The 23,725-nt window shown below is 43.0% G+C and overlaps 1 protein-coding gene across 1 annotated transcript in view; it reads left to right on the forward strand.

Moving 5' to 3' along the window:
- Positions 1 to 23,725, forward strand: part of tnpo1 (transportin 1) — a 66,132-nt gene that overhangs the window by 6,329 nt on the left and 36,078 nt on the right. Inside the window, exon 5 of the mRNA XM_084140808.1 lies at positions 11,148 to 11,254. Within this exon, the coding sequence (XP_083996934.1) occupies positions 11,148 to 11,254 (107 nt within the window). The remainder of the gene's footprint in view (positions 1 to 11,147; positions 11,255 to 23,725) is intronic.

Raw genomic sequence — 23,725 nt, forward strand, 5'->3', positions numbered from 1 at the left:
AAGATAAATTAAGACCGAGCAGGGATCATCAACTAGATTCAGCCGTGGGCTGATTATTATAATTTTTGTCTTGAGCAGATGGTCGGTGGGCCGGAACATAATTACAAATAACTTGTAGACTGCAAATTGACCGCAAGAAGCCCAAACAGATATAATATTTGACTAAAATATAATTTAAAACCTTGCTTACATTTGTGTAAGATCACGTGTCTTTCTGTTATGCGTGGGAATACTTGGAACAGATTTCCTAAATTAAAATCACTTGGAGCTGATTTCCTGGCGTTTTTAGTCTCATGTCTAATAATAATAATAATAATAATAATAATAATAATAATAATAATAATAATAATACAGTACCAGTCAAAAGTTGACACCTACTCATTCCAGGGTTTTTCTTTATTTTTACTATTTTCTACATTGTAGAATAATAGTGAAGACATCAAAACTATGAAATAACACATGGAATCATGTAGTAACCAAAAAAGTGTTATACAAATCAAAATATATTTTAGATTGTTCAAAGTAGCCACCCTTTGCCTTGATGACAGCTTTGCACACTCTTGGCATTCTCTCAACCAGCTTCATGAGGTAGTCACCTGGAGTGCATTTCAATTAACAGGTGTGCCTTGTTAAAAGTTAATTTGTGGAATTTCTTTCCTTCTTAATGAGTTTGAGCCAATCAGTTGTGTTGTGACAAGCTACAGACGATAGCCCTATTTGGTAAAAGACCAAGTCCATATTATGGCAAGAACAGCTCAAATTAGCAAATAGAAACGACAGTCCATCTTTACTTTAAGACATGAAGGTCAGTCAATCCGGAAAATTTCAAGGACTTTGAAAGTTTCTTCAAGTGCAGTCGCAAAAACCATCAAGCGCTATGATGAAACTGGCTCTCATGAGGACCGCCACAGGAATGGAAGACCCAGTGTTACCTCTGCTGCCGAGGATAAATTCATTAGAGTTACCAGCCTCAGAATTGCAGCCCAAATAAATGCTTGACAGAGTTCAAGTAACAGACACATCTCAACATCAAATCAAATTTTATTTGCCACATGCACCGACTACAACAGGTGTACACATTACAGTGAAATGCTTACTTACAAGCCCTTAACCAACAATGCAAAGTAAAACAAATAAAAAAAGTGTTAAGCAAAAAATAAATAATCAAATAACTGAAGAGCAGCAGTAAAATAAAATAACAGTAGGGAGGCTATATACAGGGGGGTACCGGTGCAGAGTCAACTGTTCAGAGGAGACTGCGTGAATAAGGCCTTCATGGTCGAATTGCTGCAAAGAAACCACTACTAAAGGACACCAATAATAAGAAGAGACCTGCTTGGACCAAGAAACACGAGCAATGGACTTAAGAAGGATGGAAATCTGTCCTTTGGTCTGATGAGTCCAAATTTGAGATTTTTGGTTCCAACCACCATGTCTTTGTGAGACGCAGAGTAGGTGAACGGATGATCTCCTCATGTGTGGTTCCCACCGTGAAGCATGGAGGAGGAGTTGTGTTGGTGCTTTGCTGGTTACACTCTCAGTGATTTATTTAGAATTCAAGGCACACTTAACCAGCATGGCTACCACAGCATGCTGCGGCAATACGCCATCCCATCTGGTTTGGGTTTAGTGGGACTATCATTTGTTTTTCAACAGGACAATGACCCAACACACCTCCAGGCTGTGTAAGGGCTATTTGACCAAGAAGGAGAGTGATGGAGTGCTGCATCAGATGACCTGGCCTCCACAATCCCCCGACCTCAACCCAATTGAGATGGTTTGGGATGAGTTGGAGTGAAGGAAAAGCAGCCAACAAGTGCTCAGCATATGTGGGAACTCCTTCAAGACTGTTGGAAAAGCATTCTAGGTGAAGCTGGTTGAGAGAATGCCAAGAGTGTGCAAAGCTGTCATCAAGGAAAACGGTGGCTACTTTGAAGAATCTGTTTAACACTTTTTTGGTTACTACATGATTCCATATGTGTTATTTCATAGTTTGGATGTCTTCACTATTCTACAATGTAGAAAATAGTAAAAGTAAAGAAAAACCCTTGACTGAGTAGGTGTGTCCAAACTTTGGACTGGTACTGTATATATTTTTGTTTTGATTTGCTCAGAAAACTTGGGGGCCAAATAAAACCATTTTGACCCGCGGGCCGCCAGTTGGGGAACCCTGCCATAGAGGTTCAGGAAATAGCCTGGTTTCCAGATCTGTTTGTGCTGTATAGCCAACTCGTATATGTTTGGCATGACACTGACCATATGAGATGACAGCACATTACAAACCGATCTAGGACCAGGCCAGGTCAAGAGACAGACCAGGCTAGATGAGACCAGATCAAAAGTCTTTTTTTGTGTATTTTACTCCCCTTTTCTCCCCAACTTCGATCTTGTCTCATCGCTGCAACTCCCAACGGCTCGGAAGAAGCGAAGGTGGAGTCATGCGTCCTCCGAAACATGACCCGCCTAACCGCTCTCCTTAACACACGCCAGCTTAACCCGGAAGACAGCCGCACCAATGTGTCGGAGGAAAAACTGTTCAACTGGCGACCAGGGTCAGCCCGCAGGCACCTGGCCCGCCACAAGGAGTCTCTAGGGCGCAATGAGCCAAGTAAAGCCTCCCTGGCCAAACCCTCCCCCAACCCGGACGTGGCTGGGCCAATTGTGCGCCGTCCTATGGGACTCCCGTCCACGGCCGATTCTGGCACAGCCCGGGAATGACCCAGGGTCTGTAGTAACGCCTCTAGCACTGCGATGCAGTGCCTTAGACCGCTGCACCACTCGGGAGGCCATCAAAACAGTCTTGGTTGTTTTAAATTCTACACAGTTTGCTCTTTCTATGTTGCTCAGGCAAACCCCTTTTGTCACAAGCACTTAATAATGTATTGATACCATGTACAGTTGAAGTCGGAAGTTTACGTTCACTTAGGTCCGAGTCATTAAAAAACTTGTTTTTCGACCACTCCACAAATTTCTTGTTAACAAACTATAGTTTTGGCAAGTCGGTTAGGTCATCTACTTTGTGCATGACACAAAGTAATTTTTCCAACAATTATTTACACAGACAGATTAATTCACTGTATCACAATTCCAGTGGGTCAGAAGTTTACATACACTAAGTTGACTGTGCCTTTAAACAGCTTGGAAAATTCCAGAAAATGGTGTCATGGCTTTAGAAGCTTCTCATAGGCTAATTGACATCATTTGAGTCAATTGGAGGTGTAACTGTGGATGTATTTCAAGGCCTACTTTCAAACTCAGTGCCTCTTTGCTTGACATCATGGGAAAATCAAAAGAAATCAGCCAAGACCTCAGAAAAATTTTTTGTGGACCTCCACAAGTCTGGTTCATCCTTGGGAGCAATTTACAAACGCCTGAAGGTACCACGTTCATCTGTACAAACAATAGTACGCAAGTATAAACACCATGGGACCACGCAGCCGTCATACCGCTCAGGAAGGAGACGCGTTCTGTCTCCCAGAGATGAACGTACTTTGGTGCGAAAAGTGCAAATCAATCCCAGAACAACAGCAAAGGACCTTGTGAAGATGCTGGAGGAAACAGGTACAAAAGTATCTATATCCACAGTAAAACAAGTCCTATTGGGCCCCGTGTAGCTCAGTTGGTAGAGCATGGCGCTTGCAACGCCAGGGTTGTGGGTTCGTTTCCCACGGGGGGCCAGTATGAAAAAATGTATGCACTCACTAACTGTAAGTCGCTCTGGATAAGAGCGTCTGCTAAATGACTAAAATGTAAAATATCGACATAACCTGAAAGGCCGCTCAGCAAGGAAGAAGCCACTGCTCCAAAACCGCCATAAAAAAGACAGATTACGGTTTGCAACTGCACATGGGGACAAAGATTGTACTTTTTGGAGAAATGTCCTCTGGTCTGATGAAACAAAAATAGAACTGTTTGGCCATAATGACCATCGTTATGTTTGGAGGAAAAAGGGGGACACTTGCAAGCCGAAAAACATCATCCCAACCGTGAAGCACGGGGGTGGCAGCATCATGCTGTGGGGGTGCTTTGCTGCAGGAGGGGCTGGTGCACTTCACAAAATAAATGGCATCATGAGGAAGGATAATTATGTGGATATATTGAAACAACATCTCAAGACATCAGTCAGGAAGTTAAAGCTTGGTCGCAAATGGGTCTTCCAAATGGACAATGACCCCAAGCATACTTCCAAAGTTGTGGCAAAATGGACAACAAAGTCAAGGTATTGGAGTGGCCATCACAAAGCCCTGACCTCCATCCTATAGAAAATGTGTAGGCAGAATTGAAAAAGCATGTGCAAGCAAGGAGGCCTACAAACCTGACTCAGTTACACCAGCTCTGTCAGGAGGAATGGGCCAAAATTCACCCAACTTATTGTGGGAAGCTTGTGGAAGGCTACCCGAAACATTTGACCCAAGTTAAACAATTTAAAGGCAATGCTACCAAATACTAATTGAGTGTATGTAAACTTCTGACCCACTGGGAATGTGATGAAAGGAATAAAAGCTGAAATAAATCATTCGCTCTACTATTATTCTGACATTTCACATTCTTAAAATAAAGTGGTGATCCTAACTGACCTAAGACAGGGAAATGTTACTAGGATTAAATGTCAGGAATTGTGAAAAACTGAGTTTAAATGTATTTGGCTAAGGTGTATGTAAACTTCCGACTTCAACTGTATGTATGGCTTGCCCGCTTTTGATCAGGCTAGTTGAAAAATAAATAAATTGCATTTGAATTGCTTTTATTGTGTGTCAGTCATCTTGTACCACAAGCCAAGCTGCTACAGTAGACTCGTTTTATGGATGTCCATCAGGCTTTAGCGTGGGGTTCATTTTAAACCATACCGTAGCATGACGTATTCAGGTTATTTTTCTTCACAGGTGTAACAGTGTTGATGTCATAATACCCATAAAACCTAGCAGTCAAATATGAAAATGGTTCCAATAGTTTGGACAGACGATTTTGACGCTCTACGCGCTTCAGCACTCGGTGGTCCCATTCTGTGAGCTTGTGTGGCCTACCACTTCGCGGCTGAGCCATTGTTGCTCCTAGACGTTTCCACTTCACAATAACAGCACTTACAGCAACATAATCCAGTGATTATCCTGAATTGTGGGTTGACAGTAGTGTGTTGTCATGTTTTACTGTTAAAATAGGGCTCCAGAATATAGAGATACATTTGCCTACATCTTTATATACCATAGGCTAATTTATTTTGTGGCTAATTCACCACGAGGAAGTGAAAACTCAAAACACATTAACTAGATTACTAACACTAAATATAATAGCTACTGCTAGTAGTCATGTATTAATCTAACAGCAAATGTAATGTCCTAAAAAAACTTTGCAGTTGTAGCGGCTACACTATGCACTTGCAGTGGCCGATTAGCATTTTTCAAAATTATACCAACAGAAAGCTGAGAACAGCAGTAGTTGCTTCCAAAACTGTATTTCCCGCAATTGGATTTTGAAATGTTCTACAATCCGAAGCCTTTTTTCTCTCTCCTGGAGCGCACATCGGGGGAGAGGGAGAGCGGGGATTTTGAGTGAGGTGACTATTTAATGAATCTTCAGCTTGCATTGATGCGTCCAATTAAAAATGTAATTCGCACAGTCAAGTCAAATGGTTGCAAAATGTGACTAAATGGTCGCAATCTGGAGCCCTGGTCTTGTACAGAATACTATGCTAGTAGCAGTCAGATGTTTACAATGTGCGATGAATAGGCTAGTTTTCTATATTTGAAGAAGCTAGCCAGATTCAAAGCCAGATTAACTCATTGCAGAATGTTTCCATAATCATGAATGAATAAGTATATTTATTTGACAAGAATGCACCTAGTCACTCATCAATCACGTCAAACACATGAACTCCAACAATTACATTGTTTGAAAGAAATCAAAATAGTAAACAATGCATACATATGCCTTTTATACCTAACGTAACATATAAACATCTGACTTGAAGTAAAGATTCAATTATTTATTCATCAATGCCACAAACCTGGGACATCAATGAGCACCATATGAACTATTATTACTATCTGAGAGCGCACAGATTCTTCTGCTTTTCCGTTATAGGAATTAGTCCAGCACAAATAACACAACGTAAAACAGCATATTGTGATTTTTGGTGGGTGAGTTACAAATGGAGAAACAACTGGATGCGTAAGGTAGGTTTAATATAAAATATTAGGTCAACACCAGCGTAATGAGAAACAGAAATGCACACTTAACAGACTTAAAACCAAGAAGCCATGCCTATATGCATGTCAACACCCTTGTCATTTATAGGTGAAGGTAGGGAGGGTTTATAGAGATAAGATGGAGTGTTCCAAAGTGTCCGAAGTTGAGGAACTATGGGGCATAGAATGCATAGTGTGGAATAAGGAGTAGCTAGAGGGGTGGTTGGCCATGGAATAAACATAACATGGGGATGCTGGTGTGCTTCTGCACTCCTTGTAGGTCATTGTCACAAATATCCGTCCCTCCCATGTCCAGTCATACTCAGTCCCTCAACGTCCTTCCGTCGCAGTTGCAGCATTCAAATGGTGGTTTTTGTGTGTCTGTGAATCACAACATGAAAGACTGAGTGATCACAGCATTTTCCACAAATTGAGCCATACACAACTTAAGCATAGAGGACAGCATTTTGTTGACAACATGGTGGTTTACGCTATGTCTACTGTGTTTAAATGATGGAAGAGTCTTAACCCGACTGTAGGTCCATTTGAGTGTGTGGTCACTTAGCCCTGCACATCATCCAGTTTTGGGACCATTGGAGACTTGGGATATTTGCTCTCAATGTCCTGCTTGAATATCTTCGTGTCTGTGTACAAAATGGAGGACATTAACAACCTGTGGCTTAGATTGAATTCAAAGTTGACACAAATGATAAACTAAGCAATACGATGCTACAAATTACTCTGCTGTACTTCTTAGCAGCAGCCGCTGCTTTGGTGTCACTCAATGAGTATACCAAAAATTAGGAAGACCTTCCTAAAATTGAGTGTCGTCCCCCCCCCCCCCCCCCCCTTTGGGTGGTGCACCATTCTTGACACAAACCGGTGCACCTGGCACCTACTACCATACCCTGTTCAAAGGCACTTAAATCTTTTGTCTTGCCCATTCAACCTTTGAATGGCACACATACACAATCCATGTCCCTTCATCAACACTGATTTTGAAGTGGATTTAACAAGTGACCTCAATAAGGGATCATAGCTTTCATCTGGATTCACCTGGCCAGTCTGTCATGGAAAGAGCAGGTGTTCTTAATGTTTTGTACACTCAGTGTATATCAATTCAAATGTACCCGTAGTGCAGAATAATTACTTAAAAGGGTGTACTGCTCCAGATCTGAATGGCAGGAGTATGTAAGCTTTTGTTCCAGCCCAGCTCATACCTGATTACAAAACCCTTCACACACTTCTTCTCTTCGATGACTGAAACAGACCAAAGCAGGAGAATGGTGTTCCAGGCAATGTTCCCTCTAATATTTTTAGGCACTGAGCAAATTTTTTGGTCTGCTGAGCGCAAACTTGAAATTTCTGTGCAACTTCCGGCGCACGTTTACTGTGAACACTTGAGGCTGTACCCGCTTTAATATACTGTTTTACTGTGGTTATTTGATCATAATGTAGGCCTACCAGAGTGGCCTACCATCAAAAACAATGAAGAAAATGCATCCCATAAAATGTGAACATGGAAATAGCTGTTCTATCATTCAGCCTACAGTAGCAGCCAATGTGTGGCGTTCAATGTAGGCTTACATTCCATTAAACTTTTGAAAAAAACATGCAGGGCTTGACATGAACTTGTTTATCCACTTGTCCTTCAGACAAGGAGGTGACTGAACATTTTGTGGTGTTTGATGCAAGAAACCACTTTACAAAATAAAATTCATTTTTTATTCCCATACCATTATTACAGAGAATCAGACAAATTATGCTACCCTCTGCCTATTGGCTACTTGGCTTATTCAAGCCTGTCTCAAAATACAACACTGCCCCTTTTTAATACGTGAAAAAAAGCTTTGTGCTCCCACATTGCCGACTACAAATGAGCTATAACTGGGCTAATAACTCACTAACTCACCCGAGTGGCGCAGCGGTCTAAGGCACTGCATCTCAGTGCTTGAGGCGTCACTACAGACCCCCTGGTTCCAGGCTGTATCACAACCGTCCGTGATTGGGAGTCCCATAGGGCGGCGCACACTTGGCCCAGGGTCGTCCGGGTTTGGCCGGTGTAGGCCGTCATTGTAAATAAGAATTTGTTCTTAACTGACTTGCCTAGTTAAATAAAAAAGAAAAGAAAACTAGCAAAGAATATGAACAAATGTGTGCATGTGGCTACATGCAGCTCTCGCTTTGATCTCAAAGCAAGCGCATAATTATCGTGACCGCTCATGCTGTAAAACAGTCCAGTTCAAAGTGAATGGCACAAATCCATATATGGCAATGGTCAAATTGCATAAATGCCTACTGCAGCTCTGATTGGTAATGGCGCTGTCAGAATGCGACGGTGAATGCGGTAGGCGAAGTCAAACGCAGGACACAGAGCTTACTGGAAACATACTTTACTCTAAAGTAACCAGAGTAGAAAAACAATCTCCACACAAGGAGGATTCAAATAACCCGCACATGAACACTGCCGATGACGAATACAATAACACACAACACACAATGAACGACAGAGGGTTAAATAGGGAATACAATACAACATAATGGGGAACAGGTGTACACAATCAGGACAAAACAAGTCAAACACCGAAACATAGATCGGTGGCAGCTAGTACTCCGGGGACGACGAACGCCGAAGCCTGCCCGAGCAAGGAGGAGGAGCAGCCTCGGCTGATTCCGTGACAGGCGCACCGGTCTGTGTAGTGTACGGGCCTGAGTCGTGCCTGTCAATGCAATAGAATCCTACTCCGGTGTGCTCTGCCTATAACTAACAAAATGTCTTGCATAGTTCGTTTTGTTTCGGTAGGTTGCATTGATAGTGGCTAATACTGTGTTGATTCCATCACAATTCCCAGAGTAAAATGAAACGTTGTTAGTGTTAACTAACGGGGAAAACTCTAGAAAGTTGAGTGAAGTTCAATTTTGTGCTTCTCTGAAAAGGCTAATGTGTGTGTGTGTGTGTGTGTTTTTTCGCAGCAGTCCCTGGCGAGCTGCGCGCCGACACGCAGCTTAGAGGGAACATTGGTTCCAGGTTGAAACCGCTTACCTGGTTTAAAGGTGATAAGCCTCAGGCGCGCACCCATTGGTTCTAGAATAGAGAAGGTGCAAATAAGGTTTGCAATTTGGCATCAATAACATCACAGTAACTTTACCTCAAAAACAAACATGTGAATACCAATGAATTAAAAACCCACCATAGCAGGTAGGACTAAATAATGTTACATAAATGTGCCTATAGTTGTACTAATAAGCATCTGCTGTCCAGAGGGTAAACAGATCAATGTCTTCCCGCAGTAAAGTTAGCACACTGTTGACTCGAGCATGCGAATCAGTCCATCTCTGAAACCTCTCAATAAACCAGACCAAAATAATACAGCTAGCTAGTCAAATAGTACTTGAAGTACCCACCCCTCACCCACAGACAGACACAAACAAACATTATCAAGAACGCTTAGCTTCACCATTTAAGTTAGTTAGCTAGTTAACTAGCAAGTCGGACTGTTGGTTTATATAACTTGTTTTATGACCCAATTTCTCATGCATTTAAAGGGCTAGACAAATAGACGGCTAATGTAGCCATCTAGCTAGGCTAATGTTGCTAACTAACTAGCGGTTAAGAGCATTGGGCCAGTAACCGAAAGGTTGCTGGTTTAAATCCCGAGCTGACTAGGTGAAAAATCTCTGTGCCCTTGAGCAAGGCACTTAACCCTAATTGCGCCTCTAATTTGCTCTGGATAAGAGCGTCCGCTAAATGATCCCGATATTCTTACCTTTGCCTCGGTTTCGTCCAGATCATCATAGCCCTGGTGACTTACGTGAAGCATGGGACAGGCATGTGTAGTTCTGTATGATAGCCACATTAGCGGCTAATTAGCATTTCATTTTTGAGGAGTGACTACAGACGAATATATTGATAAAAGTCACCTTGTCCGAAAGAGATTTACACAGTTATCAAAAAGTCACAACAGGGTAAGCCTACACCAAATCACAACATGGAAAAATGAATTGTGAAAAAACTATTGGAACCATTTACATTTTTGACCACTGTGTTTTATGGTTAGTATGACTCGTACTGTATTGACCTGAAACTTTGAGTCATTGAGGGGATTCGATTATCTGGCCCAGGTTACCTCTGTGGGAGAAGTTTGCACCGGGTGAAAAGTGATTGCTTTCTTTTTGGAACCGGGCTGCCTTGTAGGTGTGAGCCAGGTGCCCTGTTGAAAGCCCACGGCGAAATCCGCTCAAAACAAAAGTGCCGTAGCATAGGCTAGATTATGCACGTGGAGTAATGAGTAGGATTCATTGTTTCCCATGCAAAAGTGATTGCAAAAAAAAATAAAAAAATATCTGCTTTCCCACCTTCCCAAAAATCTAACATATTTTATGGAAAATATATGTTTTATGTTTCTGGACGATGCACCATGCTGCCTTATTGCCAACATGACCGAGTCCCCTGATTGTTTGATTTGAGAAGGGCGCTCCTCCCTCACCGCTTTTGCCTGTTCACGTCACAGGGCATAGACTGGTACACCGCGGCTCAGGGTAATAGAACTCCCTCCATCTCGCTGGTGTCTGGCTGCATGGTTATTTCTGAAGGTTTGATTAGCCAGCTGGCTTGTTGAGATAACCAAAGGTGTTTTCATGGTGCCTCCTTATCAGTCAGCAGGCAGGCAACAGACTGTGCCGGGGCTCTGTTGCCATGGTTACCACACATCTGACAGAAATTAACAAACAGGAGTGTGTGAATCACCTATCATAAACTGACTCAAAGTGCAGGATATTAGCTCTGCCAATCCTGATGATGATGACTAAGCACTGAGGTGATTGTTATAAGGGAGGGTTGATTGATTGTAGAGTTGCTTCGAGGAGACCTGTCTCATCTCTGTCTCTCTGTCCTCTCTCTCGCTCTGTCCTCTCTCTCTCTGTCGGTCTCTGTCTCTCTCTCTTCTCTCTCTCCTGACCCAGGTATCCTCATCACCACCATCGCCTCCAAAGGGGAGCTGCAGAACTGGCCTGAGCTACTGCCCAAACTCTGCCTCCTGCTGGACTCTGAGGACTACAACACCTGTGAGGTGAGGAACTAGACTAGGATGGGGTCTGGGCTGCTGGGTCTGTGAGCTGAGCTATATGTCTATATCACTACTGTGAGTTGACGAACTAGGTTAACACAGGACTGGGCTGCTGGGTCTGTCTGTGAGCGGAGGTTTTCTGAACTGTCATAATGTGCTACTAAATATTGTGAGGAGAGGACTAGGTTAGGATAAAACTGGACTAGACTGCTACGTCTGGGAGCTCAGGTTTACAATTGTACTACTAATACTGTCTCATGACTGCTAGTGAGGTTGGTTTAGGATCGAGGTTGGCTGGAGAGTCGTTGTCTCGTCGCTGTAATCTGTGGATTAATCAAAGATGATCTGTGTTTGAATGAGTGACCTTGACCATTTGAGTCTGGTTGTCTTGTCCTTTTTCACATTCAATACCAGACACAAGCAATACATATGTAGGTGACTTTGTGTGTGTGTGTGTGTCTGTGTGCACGTCTCTAGGGAGGGGGGGGTCAGATAAAGCAGCATCTGGATGGAGTCCTGCTGACCGGCTCAGCTGAAGGCAAAAACTCACAGCTGGATAGGAACTAACCCAAAACTGCAGCTTATTCAACATGAAATCACTTATATTATCCCTCTCCCTCTTTCGCTCTCTCTGCCTCCCTTTTATACCAGTGAATATAATCTGACCTCATTTCCTGACTGGCTCTCGCCATTGCCAAGAATACAGTCTTCCGTTACGAGCAAGCCAACAACATCAAAGTGGTGTTGTTCTTAAGCTTTTTTTGGGGGGGGGGATATTCTTAGCACTTAATCATACTCTGTGTCAATGTTGGGTGGTTGCCCTACTATTAGTGTTACTAACTATTAGAATTACTGATTATTGCAAGAAGAGTTAGTAAGGTTAAAGGGAGGGATACAATGCTACTGTACTTTTACACTTCCAGTCATTGTGCTAACGCTAGTTAGCATTGGCTCTCAAAACTAACACTAACTTCCTTCATACTGCATGCAGAGACATAAAAACACTATCCATTTTTATGTCAGAATCTCAAGGGAATCTCACAGTATCCCTTGATGCCCTCTCCTAGTTGACACAGCAGATCTGTGGTTAATCAATCGATCAGTCAGATGGTTGATCTTAATTAATTCAGTTGATGTGTCATCATGCCATGTTTGGGACATTTACGACCAATGTGATTTGAGAAGGTAGCGAGGTAACTTTGGTCAACTCTGAGTTCAACTCTGGATAACAGATACCATGAAAGTGGCTCACCTTTTAGACAGGTAAATGAATATGGCAACGAATCCTTCAGAACTAACCTGTTCCCGGGCAGGCTAACTCAGGGCTAACTCCATTTATCCTGAATGTAGCGCAGAGCTCGACATTAACACTTGTACTCTCTTGTCTGGGACAAGTAAGAAAAAAAAGTAGGTCAAGAAGTATATAGATTTGAGTTGTCCTAATGGATAAGTAAGAAAACAATCACACACAAATCGCAATTACTCCGATCCAAATTGGATCAGTGAGGCCAACATTTGAATAATATTCTAATCGAATTTTCATATACAGTGCATTCGGAAAGTATTCAGACCCCTTGACTTTTTTCACATTTTGTTATGTTACATCCAACAGATGTTCGATCGGGTTCAAGTCCTGGCTCTGGCTGGGCTACTCAAGGACATTGTCCCGAAGCCACTCCTGCATTGTCTTGGCTGTGTGCTAAGGGTTGTTGTCCTGTTGGAAGGTGAACCTTCGCCCCAGTCTGAGGTCCTGAGCACTCTGGAGCAGGTTTTCATCAACGATCTCGCTCTACCTTTATTTTGTTAATCTTTCCCTCGATCCAGACTAGTCTCCCAGTCGCTGCTGCTGAAAAACATCTCCACAGCATGATGCCGCCACCACCGTGCTTCACGGTAGGGATGGTGTCAGATTTCCTCCAGACGTGACACTTGGCATTCAGACCAAAGAGTTCAATCTTGGTTTCATCAGACCAGAGAATCTTGTTTCTCATGGTCTGAGTCCTTTAGGTGCTTTTTGGCAAACTCCAAGCGGGCTGTCAGTGTCTTTTTACTGAGGAGTGGCGTCCGTCTGGCCACTCTACCAAAAGGCCTGATTGGTGGAGTGCTGCAGAGATGGTTGTCCTTCTGGAAGGTTCTCCCATCTCCACAGGGGAACTCTGGCGCTCTGTCAGAGTGACCATTGGGTTCTTGGTCACCTCCCTGACCAAGGCCCTTCTCCCCCGATTGCTCAGTTTGGCCGGGCGGCCAGCTCTAGGAAGCGTCTTGGTGGTTCCAAACTTCCAAACAAATGATGGAGGCCACTGTGTTCTTGGGGACCTTCAAAGCTGCAGAAATGTTTTGGTACGCTTCCCCAGATCTGTGCCTCGACACAATCCTGTCTCGGAGCTCTACGTACAATTCCTCCGACCTCATGGCTTGGTTTTTGCTCTGACATGCACTGTCAACTGTGGGACCTTGTATAGTCAGGTGTGTGCCTTTCCAAATCATGTCCAATCAATTTAATTTACCACAGGTGGACTCCAATCAAGTTGTGTAAACATCTCAAGGATGAGCAATGGAAACAGGATGCACCTGAGCTCAATTTCGAGTCTCATAGCAAAGGGTCTGAATACTTATGTAAATAAGGTATTTCTGTTTTTTGTTTTTAATACATTTGCTAACATTTCTAAAAACCTGTTTTCACTTTGTCATTATGGGGTATTGTGTGTAGATTGATGAGGAACAAAATATATTTCATAAATTTTAGAATAATGCTGTAACGTAACAAAGTGGAAAAAGTCTAGGGGTCTGAATACTTTCCGAATGCACTGTACATAAATAAAAAAAGCCTACATATCAAAGTGTAGGTGATATGCATATTGGCTACAGCCTCTTGTCCAAGCTGATACAAATATAATGAATGATAATTGACGTCTAAAGGCTTGATTCTGTTGACATACTTGAGGCATGGTTCGTTGAGCGTATAAAATGAAGAAATAAAACGATCAGCATTTTAAGGTAAACGGTCTGATCTGTTGCATCAACCTCATTTCTTTTTTTAGTCTATTTTGAACAGTATAAATATATTTTTTAGTCCCAGGGATGACGGGACACCCTTAATTTTGAGCCCTGGAGGGAATGATTTGATAAAGACATAAGTATACTGAACAAAAATATCAATGCAACATTGTTGGTCCCATGTTTCATGAGCTGAAATAAAAAATCCCTGGAATTTTCCATACGCACAAAAAGCTTATTAATCTCCAATTTTGTGCACAAATTTGTTTACATCCCTGTTAGTCAGCATTTCTCCTTTGCCAAGATAATCCATCCACCTGACAGGTGTGGCATATTAAGAAGCTGATTAAACAGCATGATTATTACACAGATGCCCCTTGTGCTGGGGACAATTAAAGGCCACTCTAAAATGTGCAGTTTTGTCACACAACACAATGTCACAGATGTCTCAAGTTTTGAGAGAGCGTGCAATTGGCATACTGACTGCAGGAACGTTCACGAAAGCTGTAGCTAGAGAATTGAATTGAATTTCTCTACCATAAGCCCCCTCCAATGTCATTTTAGAGAATTTGGCAGTACGTACAACCGGCCTCACAACCGCAGACCACGTGTAACCATGCCAGCCCAGGACCTTCACCTGCGGGATCGTCGGAGACCAGCCACCCGGACAGCTGATGAAACTGAGAAGTATTTCTGTCTGTAATAAAGCCCTTTTTTTTGGGAAAAAACTGATTGGCTGGGTCTGGCTCCCAGGTGAGTGGGCCTATGCCCTCCCAGGCCACCTATGGCTGCGCCCCTGCCCAGTCATGTGAAATCCATAGATAGATGTTGCATTTTATTTTTGTTCAGGTCTCGCTTCAATCATAGTATACCCCTCAGTTCTTACTCCATCTGCTGTTGGTCACCCAGTCCCCTCTCACAGCTCTCTCTCCTCTCTGACATGCCTGGAGTTATGGGTGTGTCCTGATTTTCAGCCCTCTCTCTGCAGTGTGTGTGTGTGTGTGTGTGTGTGTGTGTGTGTGTGTGTGTGTGTGTGTGTGTGTGTGGCTATGCTGTGCTCATAGATAGTCAAGTCAGGTAAAGGGTATGGAGGGGGTTAGAAAAAATACACTAAGTAGATTTGATGATCAAATTACAAAGGATTGAATGGAGTGAGTTTGCATGGAGGCTAGGGTATTTTAAATAACATTTGATTGGGGTGTCATACTTTGCAGCAAGCCTGGCGCTGCGTGCTGCTCATGCAGAGTTGCATCGTGGATAAGCACTCCCTTGCAACAGCCCCCAAAATAGCCTGGCTGTCCCTGGATGCTTTGCGGTGGCCCCTGGCGGCTTGCCAGCAGCAGTAAATATAAAGCACTCGCGCCTCACAAATGAGCTGATTTGAGGGTGCTACACACGCGCGCACACACAGTTGTTCATATACACTAGTGATGGGGGGGGGGGGAATTGACGCAGTTAAATATCGTTATATTATTTTGGATGATATTATAGCGATGCTTTGACTCACACGATCGATTTGTAAAAAATATAATATGGCGTTAGCTAGGACTAGTCTGCTGTACCTGCGCCAAAACTCCAGTATTTTTCATCATATAGCTTGTTCTCCATCTTCTTGTTTTAAATAGTCAACATGTTTTCAGCATGTTCTTTTGTCTCTCTGCAGCAGACATATAGTGAGCAATATATTTGGAACACCAAATTGCAATAAATACGCAGTATCAAATTGCAATAAATACGCAGTATCGACTCGCAATACATATAGAATCGTGAGAATCCAATATATTCTATCGTCCCTGGCAATTTCCAGCCTTAATCACTGTGTTCTGAAGGACACACACACACACCCACACACATACACATACAGATCCAGACACCGACACACACAGACAGACACACACCTACATGCATTCATATACAGTAAAGCCTAGACATACGCTGTCATTTTCTTACTCACTTGTGTGTAGTGTTGATTGGACACAGACAGCACACGACCTTTTGTACTTCAGAATGACCTTATCTTGGCTCGATGACAGATTAGTCTCTCCACTTCCTTTTACCATCTCTTTGAACAGGAGCGAGCGTGCGTGCGTGCGTGCATGCGTGCGTGTGTGTGTGTCAATAGCTCATTCAGAGCTACGCAAGCTGCATGCCATTGATAATTTACTTTTTTAAATGTATTCTACAATAATACCACGGAAGCATAGATCACTCTGTTATGACGTAACACTTAAATATGTCCCAATGCTATCTTCAATGGGACACAATCTTCGCTCCATCAAAGGGAATCCAAGTAAAGCCGAAGGGAGAGAAAGTTGCCCTGTACGCCTGGGCCTGGGCCTGGCAGACTTCCCAAAGGACAGCCTGTACAATGGCTCTCAGTATTACCACAGGGTGTTCCTCCAACACAGAGCTGGTTCAGAAGCAGAGATTTAGCTCAGTTATTTTCTGTGGTGGAGCTGGAGGGAGTTGTGATTGTGTGTGTTTTGGTAATACTCTTCAGGCAGATGGGGGTACTCCTAGGTTTTGGGGTACTCGGCTAGAGGAACCTCGTCATTCGGTTTAGAAGTGGAACCATGAGATGTGTGTAGCCTACTTCTGCTGTTTAATTTGCTGAAAGAGTAGCTGCATTCATCAGAGTATAAGAATTGTATTCATGTAGTGTATTAACAGTAGGCCTAATATGGCAGTGATTGATGTGAGTTATTCAGAGCTAATGAATGGGCCTCAGCCGGATCATGTTACAGACAGCCGTTGGACTTGTAAACTCTAGCTGACTGGTACATTTGTGTGTGTGTGCGTGTGTGGCTATCGCTGTGTTTGTGTGTGGCTATCGCTGTGTGTGTGTGTGTGTGTGTGTGTGTGTGTGTGTGTGTGTGTGTGTGTGTGTGTGTGTGTGTGTGTAAAAAGGCATTCCACTGACTGAGCTCTTTGGCAGCGGTCCTAACAGCTTTGCGTGGGACAGGGCTCTGGGTAGCATATTGTGTGATGAGAATTGAAGACCTCTAAGTCTACTGGGTCTCACAGGCAGTGCTATTGGCACTGAGTGGTGTGGCTCTGATTTGGCTATGAGCAGTGTGTCTTTTGTGTGTTTTATACATAAAGATGATCCTTTAGTGGTTAGCCTATTACTAGATTATCCACATCACACACTGATGTGTTGTTTTGAGCTGTGCATGTTCAAATCTGCATTGCACGCACACTATAAGTGTGTTCAAATCTGCAGTGCTCTCAAAGACACAATCTGAGTTTCTGTTCTGCAGTCTCATTGCCTGTATTTAGCCCTCTCCTGAGCGTGAGCGATGCGTCTCAGTCCCTCTGCATTGAGATCCCTGTGAGCTGAGTAGCCTCTACTGCAGTGTGGAATGGAACACTAACTAGGGTTGGGCGATTTTACGATTGCATCATCTATCGACGATGTTTGACAGCCATCGTCGATGGTGACAACACCGTGATGTCAGAAATGATTGTTTAGCATATTTGAACTTTACTGTACCGCTGGAGTCTGGCACTGATCACACAGCAGGGCGACATGCCAAATGGCCTTTTCCCTAACTGCCATAGCCTAAATGTTTTTTATTTATCTAACCTTTATTTTATCACGGAGTCATACTGAGACCAAGGTCTCTTTTACAGATGAGCCCTGAATTACAGAAATTACAGAAAATGCACACATCTAAATATAAATACAAAATGCAAGGAGAAAGGAAAAACACGGTCCTAAAAAACAAACACATTCATCAGTAATAAGGTCCTCAATCAGCTTTCTGAATTGGCCGTACAGTCGTGGTCAAAACTTTTGAGAATGACACAAATGTTAATTTTCACAAAGCCTGCTGCCTCATTTTTTATGATGGCAATTTGCATATACTCCAGAATGTTATGAAGAGTGATCAGATGAATTGTAATTAATTGCAAAGTCCCTCTTTGCCATGAAAAATAACTTAATAATAACTTAATCCCCAAAAAACATTTCCACTGCATTTCAGCCCTGCCACAAAAGGACCAGCTGACATGTCAGTGATTCTCTTGTTAACACAGGTGAGAGTGTTGACGAGGAAATGCTGGAGATCACTCTGTCATGCTGATTGAGTTAGAATAACAGACTGGAAGCTTTAAAAGGAGGGTGGTGCTTGAAATCATTGTTCTTATAATATAATATAAAATGCCATTTAGCAGACGCTTTTATCCAAAGCGACTTACAGTCATGCGTGCATACATTTTTTGTGTATGGGTGGTCCCGGGGATCGAACCCACTACCTTGGCGTTACAAGCGCCATGCTCTACCAACTGAGCTACAGGGGACCACGTTAACCATGGTTACCTGCAAGGAAACACGTGCCGTCATCATTGCTTTGTACAAAAAGGGCTTCACAGGCAAGGATTTTGCTGCTAGTAAGATTGCACCTAAATCAACCATTTATCGGATCATCAAGAACTTAAAGGAGAGAGGTTCAATTGTTGTGAAGAAGGCTTCAGGGTGCCCAAGAAAGTCCAGCAAGTGCCAGTACCGTCTCCTAAAGTTAATTCAGCTGCGGGATCGGGGCACCACCAGTGCAGAGCTTGCTCAGGAATGGCAGCAGGCAGGTGTGAGTGCATCTGCACGCACAGTGAGGCAAAGACTTTTGGAGGATGGCCTGGTGTCAAGAAGGGCAGCGAGGAAGCCACTTCTCTCCAGGAAAAACATCAGGGACAGACTGATATTCTGCAAAAGGTACAGGGATTGGACTGCTGAGGACTGGGGTAAAGTCATTTTCTCTGATGAATCCCCTTTCCGATTGTTTGGGGCATCCGGAAAAAAGATTGTCCGGAGAAGACAAGGTGAGCACTACCATCAGTCCTGTGTCATGCCAACAGTAAAGCATCCTGAGACCATTCATGTGTGGGGTTGCTTCTCAGCCAAGGGAGTGGGCTCACTCACAATTTTGCCTAAGAACACAGCCATGAATAAAGAATGGTACCAACACATCCTCCGAGAGCAACTTCTCCCAACCATCCAAGAACAGTTTGGTGACGAACAATACCTTTTCCAGCATGTTGGAGCACCTTGCCATAAGGCAAAAGTGATAACTAAGTGGCTCGGGGAACAAAACATCGACATTTTGGTCCATGGCCAGGAAACTCCCCAGACCTTAATCCCATTGAGAACTTGTGGTCGATCCTCAAGAGGCGGATGGACAAACAAAAACCCACAAATTCTGACAAACTCCAAGCATTGATTATGCAAGAATGGGCTGCCATCAGTCAGGATGTGGCCCAGAAGTTAATTGACAGCATGCCAGGGCGGATTGCAGAGGTCATGAAAAAGAAGGGTCAACACTGCAAATATTGACTCTTTGCATAAACTTAATGTAATTGTCAATAAAAGCCTTTGACACTTATGGAATGCTTGTAATTATACTTCATAGTAACATCTGACAAAAATATCTAAAAACACTGAAGCAGCAAACTTTGTGAAGACCAATACTTGTGTCATTCTCAAAACTTTTGACCACGACTGTAGAGGCACCAAAACATCAAATTTAGGAACATTTTGAAGATTGTTCCAAAAATAAGGTGCAAGAAAACTAAAAGCTGATTTACCAAACTCAGTAGAGATCAAAGGAATTTCCAGAGATAGCCATCCCTGAGACCGGGTTTGGTAACTTGTATGTCTAAAGTACAGTAATGATGTTAGGTACAGTGGGACTTTTTGTAGACGATACAATAGTATATCAACAATGTTTGGATGGGACGATGTGTCATTCCAGACATCACTCAACCCTAATGCTAACTCCACACAGGTGTCTGTCAGCACAGCAGTCACTACGACCACAGACCGCGTCCGATCCCATCCTGTTCTGTCTCCTCAAAGCAGTCTGAGGGGCCCTCTATAACCCTTCTCTCTACCCCTCTCTCTCCTCTCTCAACCCTTCTCTCCTATTTCCCCCTCTTGTTCCCATTCTCCTCTCTCTCCCCTCTGTCACCCCTTTCTCTCTCTCCCTTTCTTCCCCTTTCGCCCCTCTCGCGCCCCTCTGGCTATAAAAAGACCAGAGCAGGTGTGTATGTGTGTGTGATGTCACCTCACACTTATAGAATGTTGGCTGATGGTTTTGCTGGAGAGCAGTTTTTACTGTGGTGATTAACAGCCGGCCTGGCGGTTGGAAGGTGTTGGTGTGTGTGTTGCTGTCGACTGACCGAACAACCGAGTGTAGCTCTGGCTGGTGCTTGCTCATTCAGACACTGTACAGTGTACTGTATAGACTACCATGTTGTGTCTGAACATAGCTTTCTAACTGAGAGGATAAAGAAGTATTACAATTAGTTGTTTATTTAACCCCGTTCTCTCTCCTCTCAACAGGCTCGGATTATTTAGCATAGTTGTCATTCTTGCACATATCCACAGCAAGGCTCTTAGTCTTACAAGGACTGTCCAGGTTCATTGCAATGTGCTCTTAGTCTTACTGCCCTCCTGCTTTCTCTTTTTCACACACACACACACACACCTGTCCCAGTCATCAGAAGCTGCAAAAAATATGTCTCTGCAAAAACAAATGAATGACTGCTAGCTAGCTAAGTTTTACCTTGCTGGACCTGCATTTACAATGTATCCAATTTCAGTTTGTGTGGTTGTTGTTTAGCTTTCTGTAACTTTGTAGCAAGTATGTTCTGCATGGTGCAGTGCTTTAGAACGGTAAAAAGGCGCCTATTGTTGGAACTACTTCAGAGGTTTCCTATATCTTTCCAACTGTCCCGTACATTGTGTCACGTCAGATGTTGTCACTCCTGCGCACAGCTCGTCCCTCAAACTATCTGTATTGTAGGACTTGGAATTAATAAAAAAATAGATTTTTCTCATCCGCCTAACACTAGTTCTTAATTTTCAAAATCACTCCGCTCTTGCCCTTAGTAGCTATGACGCACTGGCGGCAAACCAAGCTCGATCAGCTGAGCAAGCTTGTTTGAATGGCCATACGGTAGCTAGTTTGCCAGGTTGTTGATGAAGTTGTATGGCACCAAAGTTATGAGACTGTTCTCAGAAAATGGCATGTATTTGACTCTGACAGAAGCTGGCACTGTGCCTCGCTACTTTGTAACAGTTGGCTAACGAGATAACCTTTGTGCATTAGCTACAACTTCTGCGCTAGCTAGAGGGATATTCAGCATTGAGTGTGTGAACTGGCGTTGTTAGCATCCCTCCCTTTTTCGTTTCATATGGATTGATTTGAGACTGTTTCAGCCAGCAAGCAGATACTACCAGATTTTCCTGCACATTTCAAATTTCATAAATACTGATTATACCACCACAAACACCTTAGCTAGATGTAGAATTAGGTAGTGAAGACATGCTCATGAAGAAAAACGTAAATATTAGCTACAGGTTTATCGTTTTTGGTAAGATTAACTCCTACTCTTTTGAGGATGAAAGGGGGTTCAGTGGGTGACGTCATCTTGGTAACATTTATCAAATGTTAGGACTAGGGATGTAACATTTGTCTTAACGGTTAAAGTGCCATTAAAACAAATATCATAAATAAATGAAAATATGTAAAATGACGAGCTCACAATTCAGATGTGGTTCTGAGTATGACCGTTAGGGGGCAATGCAGTTCAATCTGCCGCAGTCCTGGCTACTACCTACCGGTAGTCACCAGTTACAACAACCACAAAGTCATAACGCCTGCGTATTTCTACAATATATCTTCTTAAAATTTGATTTTAAACCTAACCCTAACATTAACCACACTGCTAACCTTATGCCTAACCCTAACCTTAAATTAAGGCCAAAAATATACATTTGTTTTCATACATTTTTACAATATAGCCCCCCCAAAATTATATATTGACTTTGTGGCTGTCGTATCTAGTGGAAACCCCTACCAGACGGCACACACCTTCCATTCCGCAACAATGGGATTAATGCCGTTTTAGTTTCTCTGTTGTGTGCCTGTCCTCCATGTTCTCAGTTGTCAGTACGTACTTCGTCCCACTTCTCATCAATGTGATTGCTCGTTGCAGTGATGTATGACAGCGTATTCATAGACGTCTAACAAGGCTTGTTTCTAGATATGCCATTAGGGTATTAAAGCCGACATTCTCACATTGGCTGCATATCAAGTGCATTACTGCAATCGTTTCAGTAATCAGCGCTGTGATTTTCTACGGGTTATCATCCCTTTCAGCATCGCACCTGTACTGCCAATGTAGCTCAATTCCACCTAGCAAAGTTTGCATTTCATCACCTTCTCATGTAACTTCTCAAAGTAGGCTGTTTCCATACAGGGCTTCGCTGCTGTATCACTCTGCCATTTTTCTAACTGCTAACGATGATGACGTGCAGAGCGCTTTCGATCCGTGGCAAATCTTTTGAAAGATGCATATCTCCTACTAATGTTACAGCATTTATTTATATTTTTCCCTTTATGATGATCGGGGCCTGTTAGTGGTAGTTTTGTGATAACTGCACTGTGATTTTAGGTTTTTCGGTTAGGGATTTTTTCTAAACGTTAACGATCCCACTGTCGTTTAAACATTCACACCCCTAGTTAGGGCAGCATATTGTAGCAGTATGAAGACGGTACAGTATGAAAATAGGCAGACACTGCTTCTTCAATAGAAATCCCCTATAACACTTGTAGACGATGCAATGGCGACGTTGGCTAGTGTAAACGCCGTCACGCTGCTTGCTTAGCAAGTACCACTTCCTCCTATTTTGGCCCATACCTGGCACAAACTCGGGTCTTCTGCCTCACAAACACACGTGACCGCACTCAAGCGTCTTAGCTGATCCGGCCACCTCAAAAGCTAGATAATGAGGCGATGCAAGCGGGACACTTAAGGCTAAGGAGTACGTGTCACAAATCCCCATGTGCTACACTAGCTAAGCTCATGTGCAGAAGCACTTCATCGGGTCTAAAGGTTTAGAAACTGGCCAAACTTATTTTTAGCAATCTCATGAGTGTTTGCAAGTAATCAGACAGATCAGCATGACGGCCGTCTGAATTTGAATTTGTGAATTTGAAAGTGAATTTGAATCACTGTCTGATGTGAGACAATGCTGTCCTGTATATCTACAGTAAATTGTCAAAGTTGCGTCAATTCAAATCTGGTATTAGGAACAAAAGAGGTCAACACGACTTCTAAGATATACTAGTTATTTTAATTAATGCAAAAACCTTCAATGGTAAATATGATGTTTCGTATATACGGGCTCTCTGAAATACCTCGCAGGGCACCCCAGAGAACTAACCCATTGTTCTGGGTTCTTGCTCAAATACTCTGACAGAGGGAGTTTCCCACCTCTCTGCTGACCAATTAGAGTAGAGACTTGAGCGTGGTTTAGACTTACTCAGTCAATCCGTTGATGCATCTCTGTTACCAGGCATATGTCCATATCATAACAACCTGTCATAGTGAGAAGAGCCAGCTCCCTTAGACACCATTCCTACGTCCAAGGAAGGTTCACAGATCACAAAGAACCAGTATATTCCAGCATCTGGA

This window comes from Coregonus lavaretus (genome assembly GCF_964263955.1).
Source record: "Coregonus lavaretus genome assembly, chromosome: 24".
Classification (NCBI taxonomy): Eukaryota; Metazoa; Chordata; class Actinopteri; order Salmoniformes; family Salmonidae; genus Coregonus; species Coregonus lavaretus.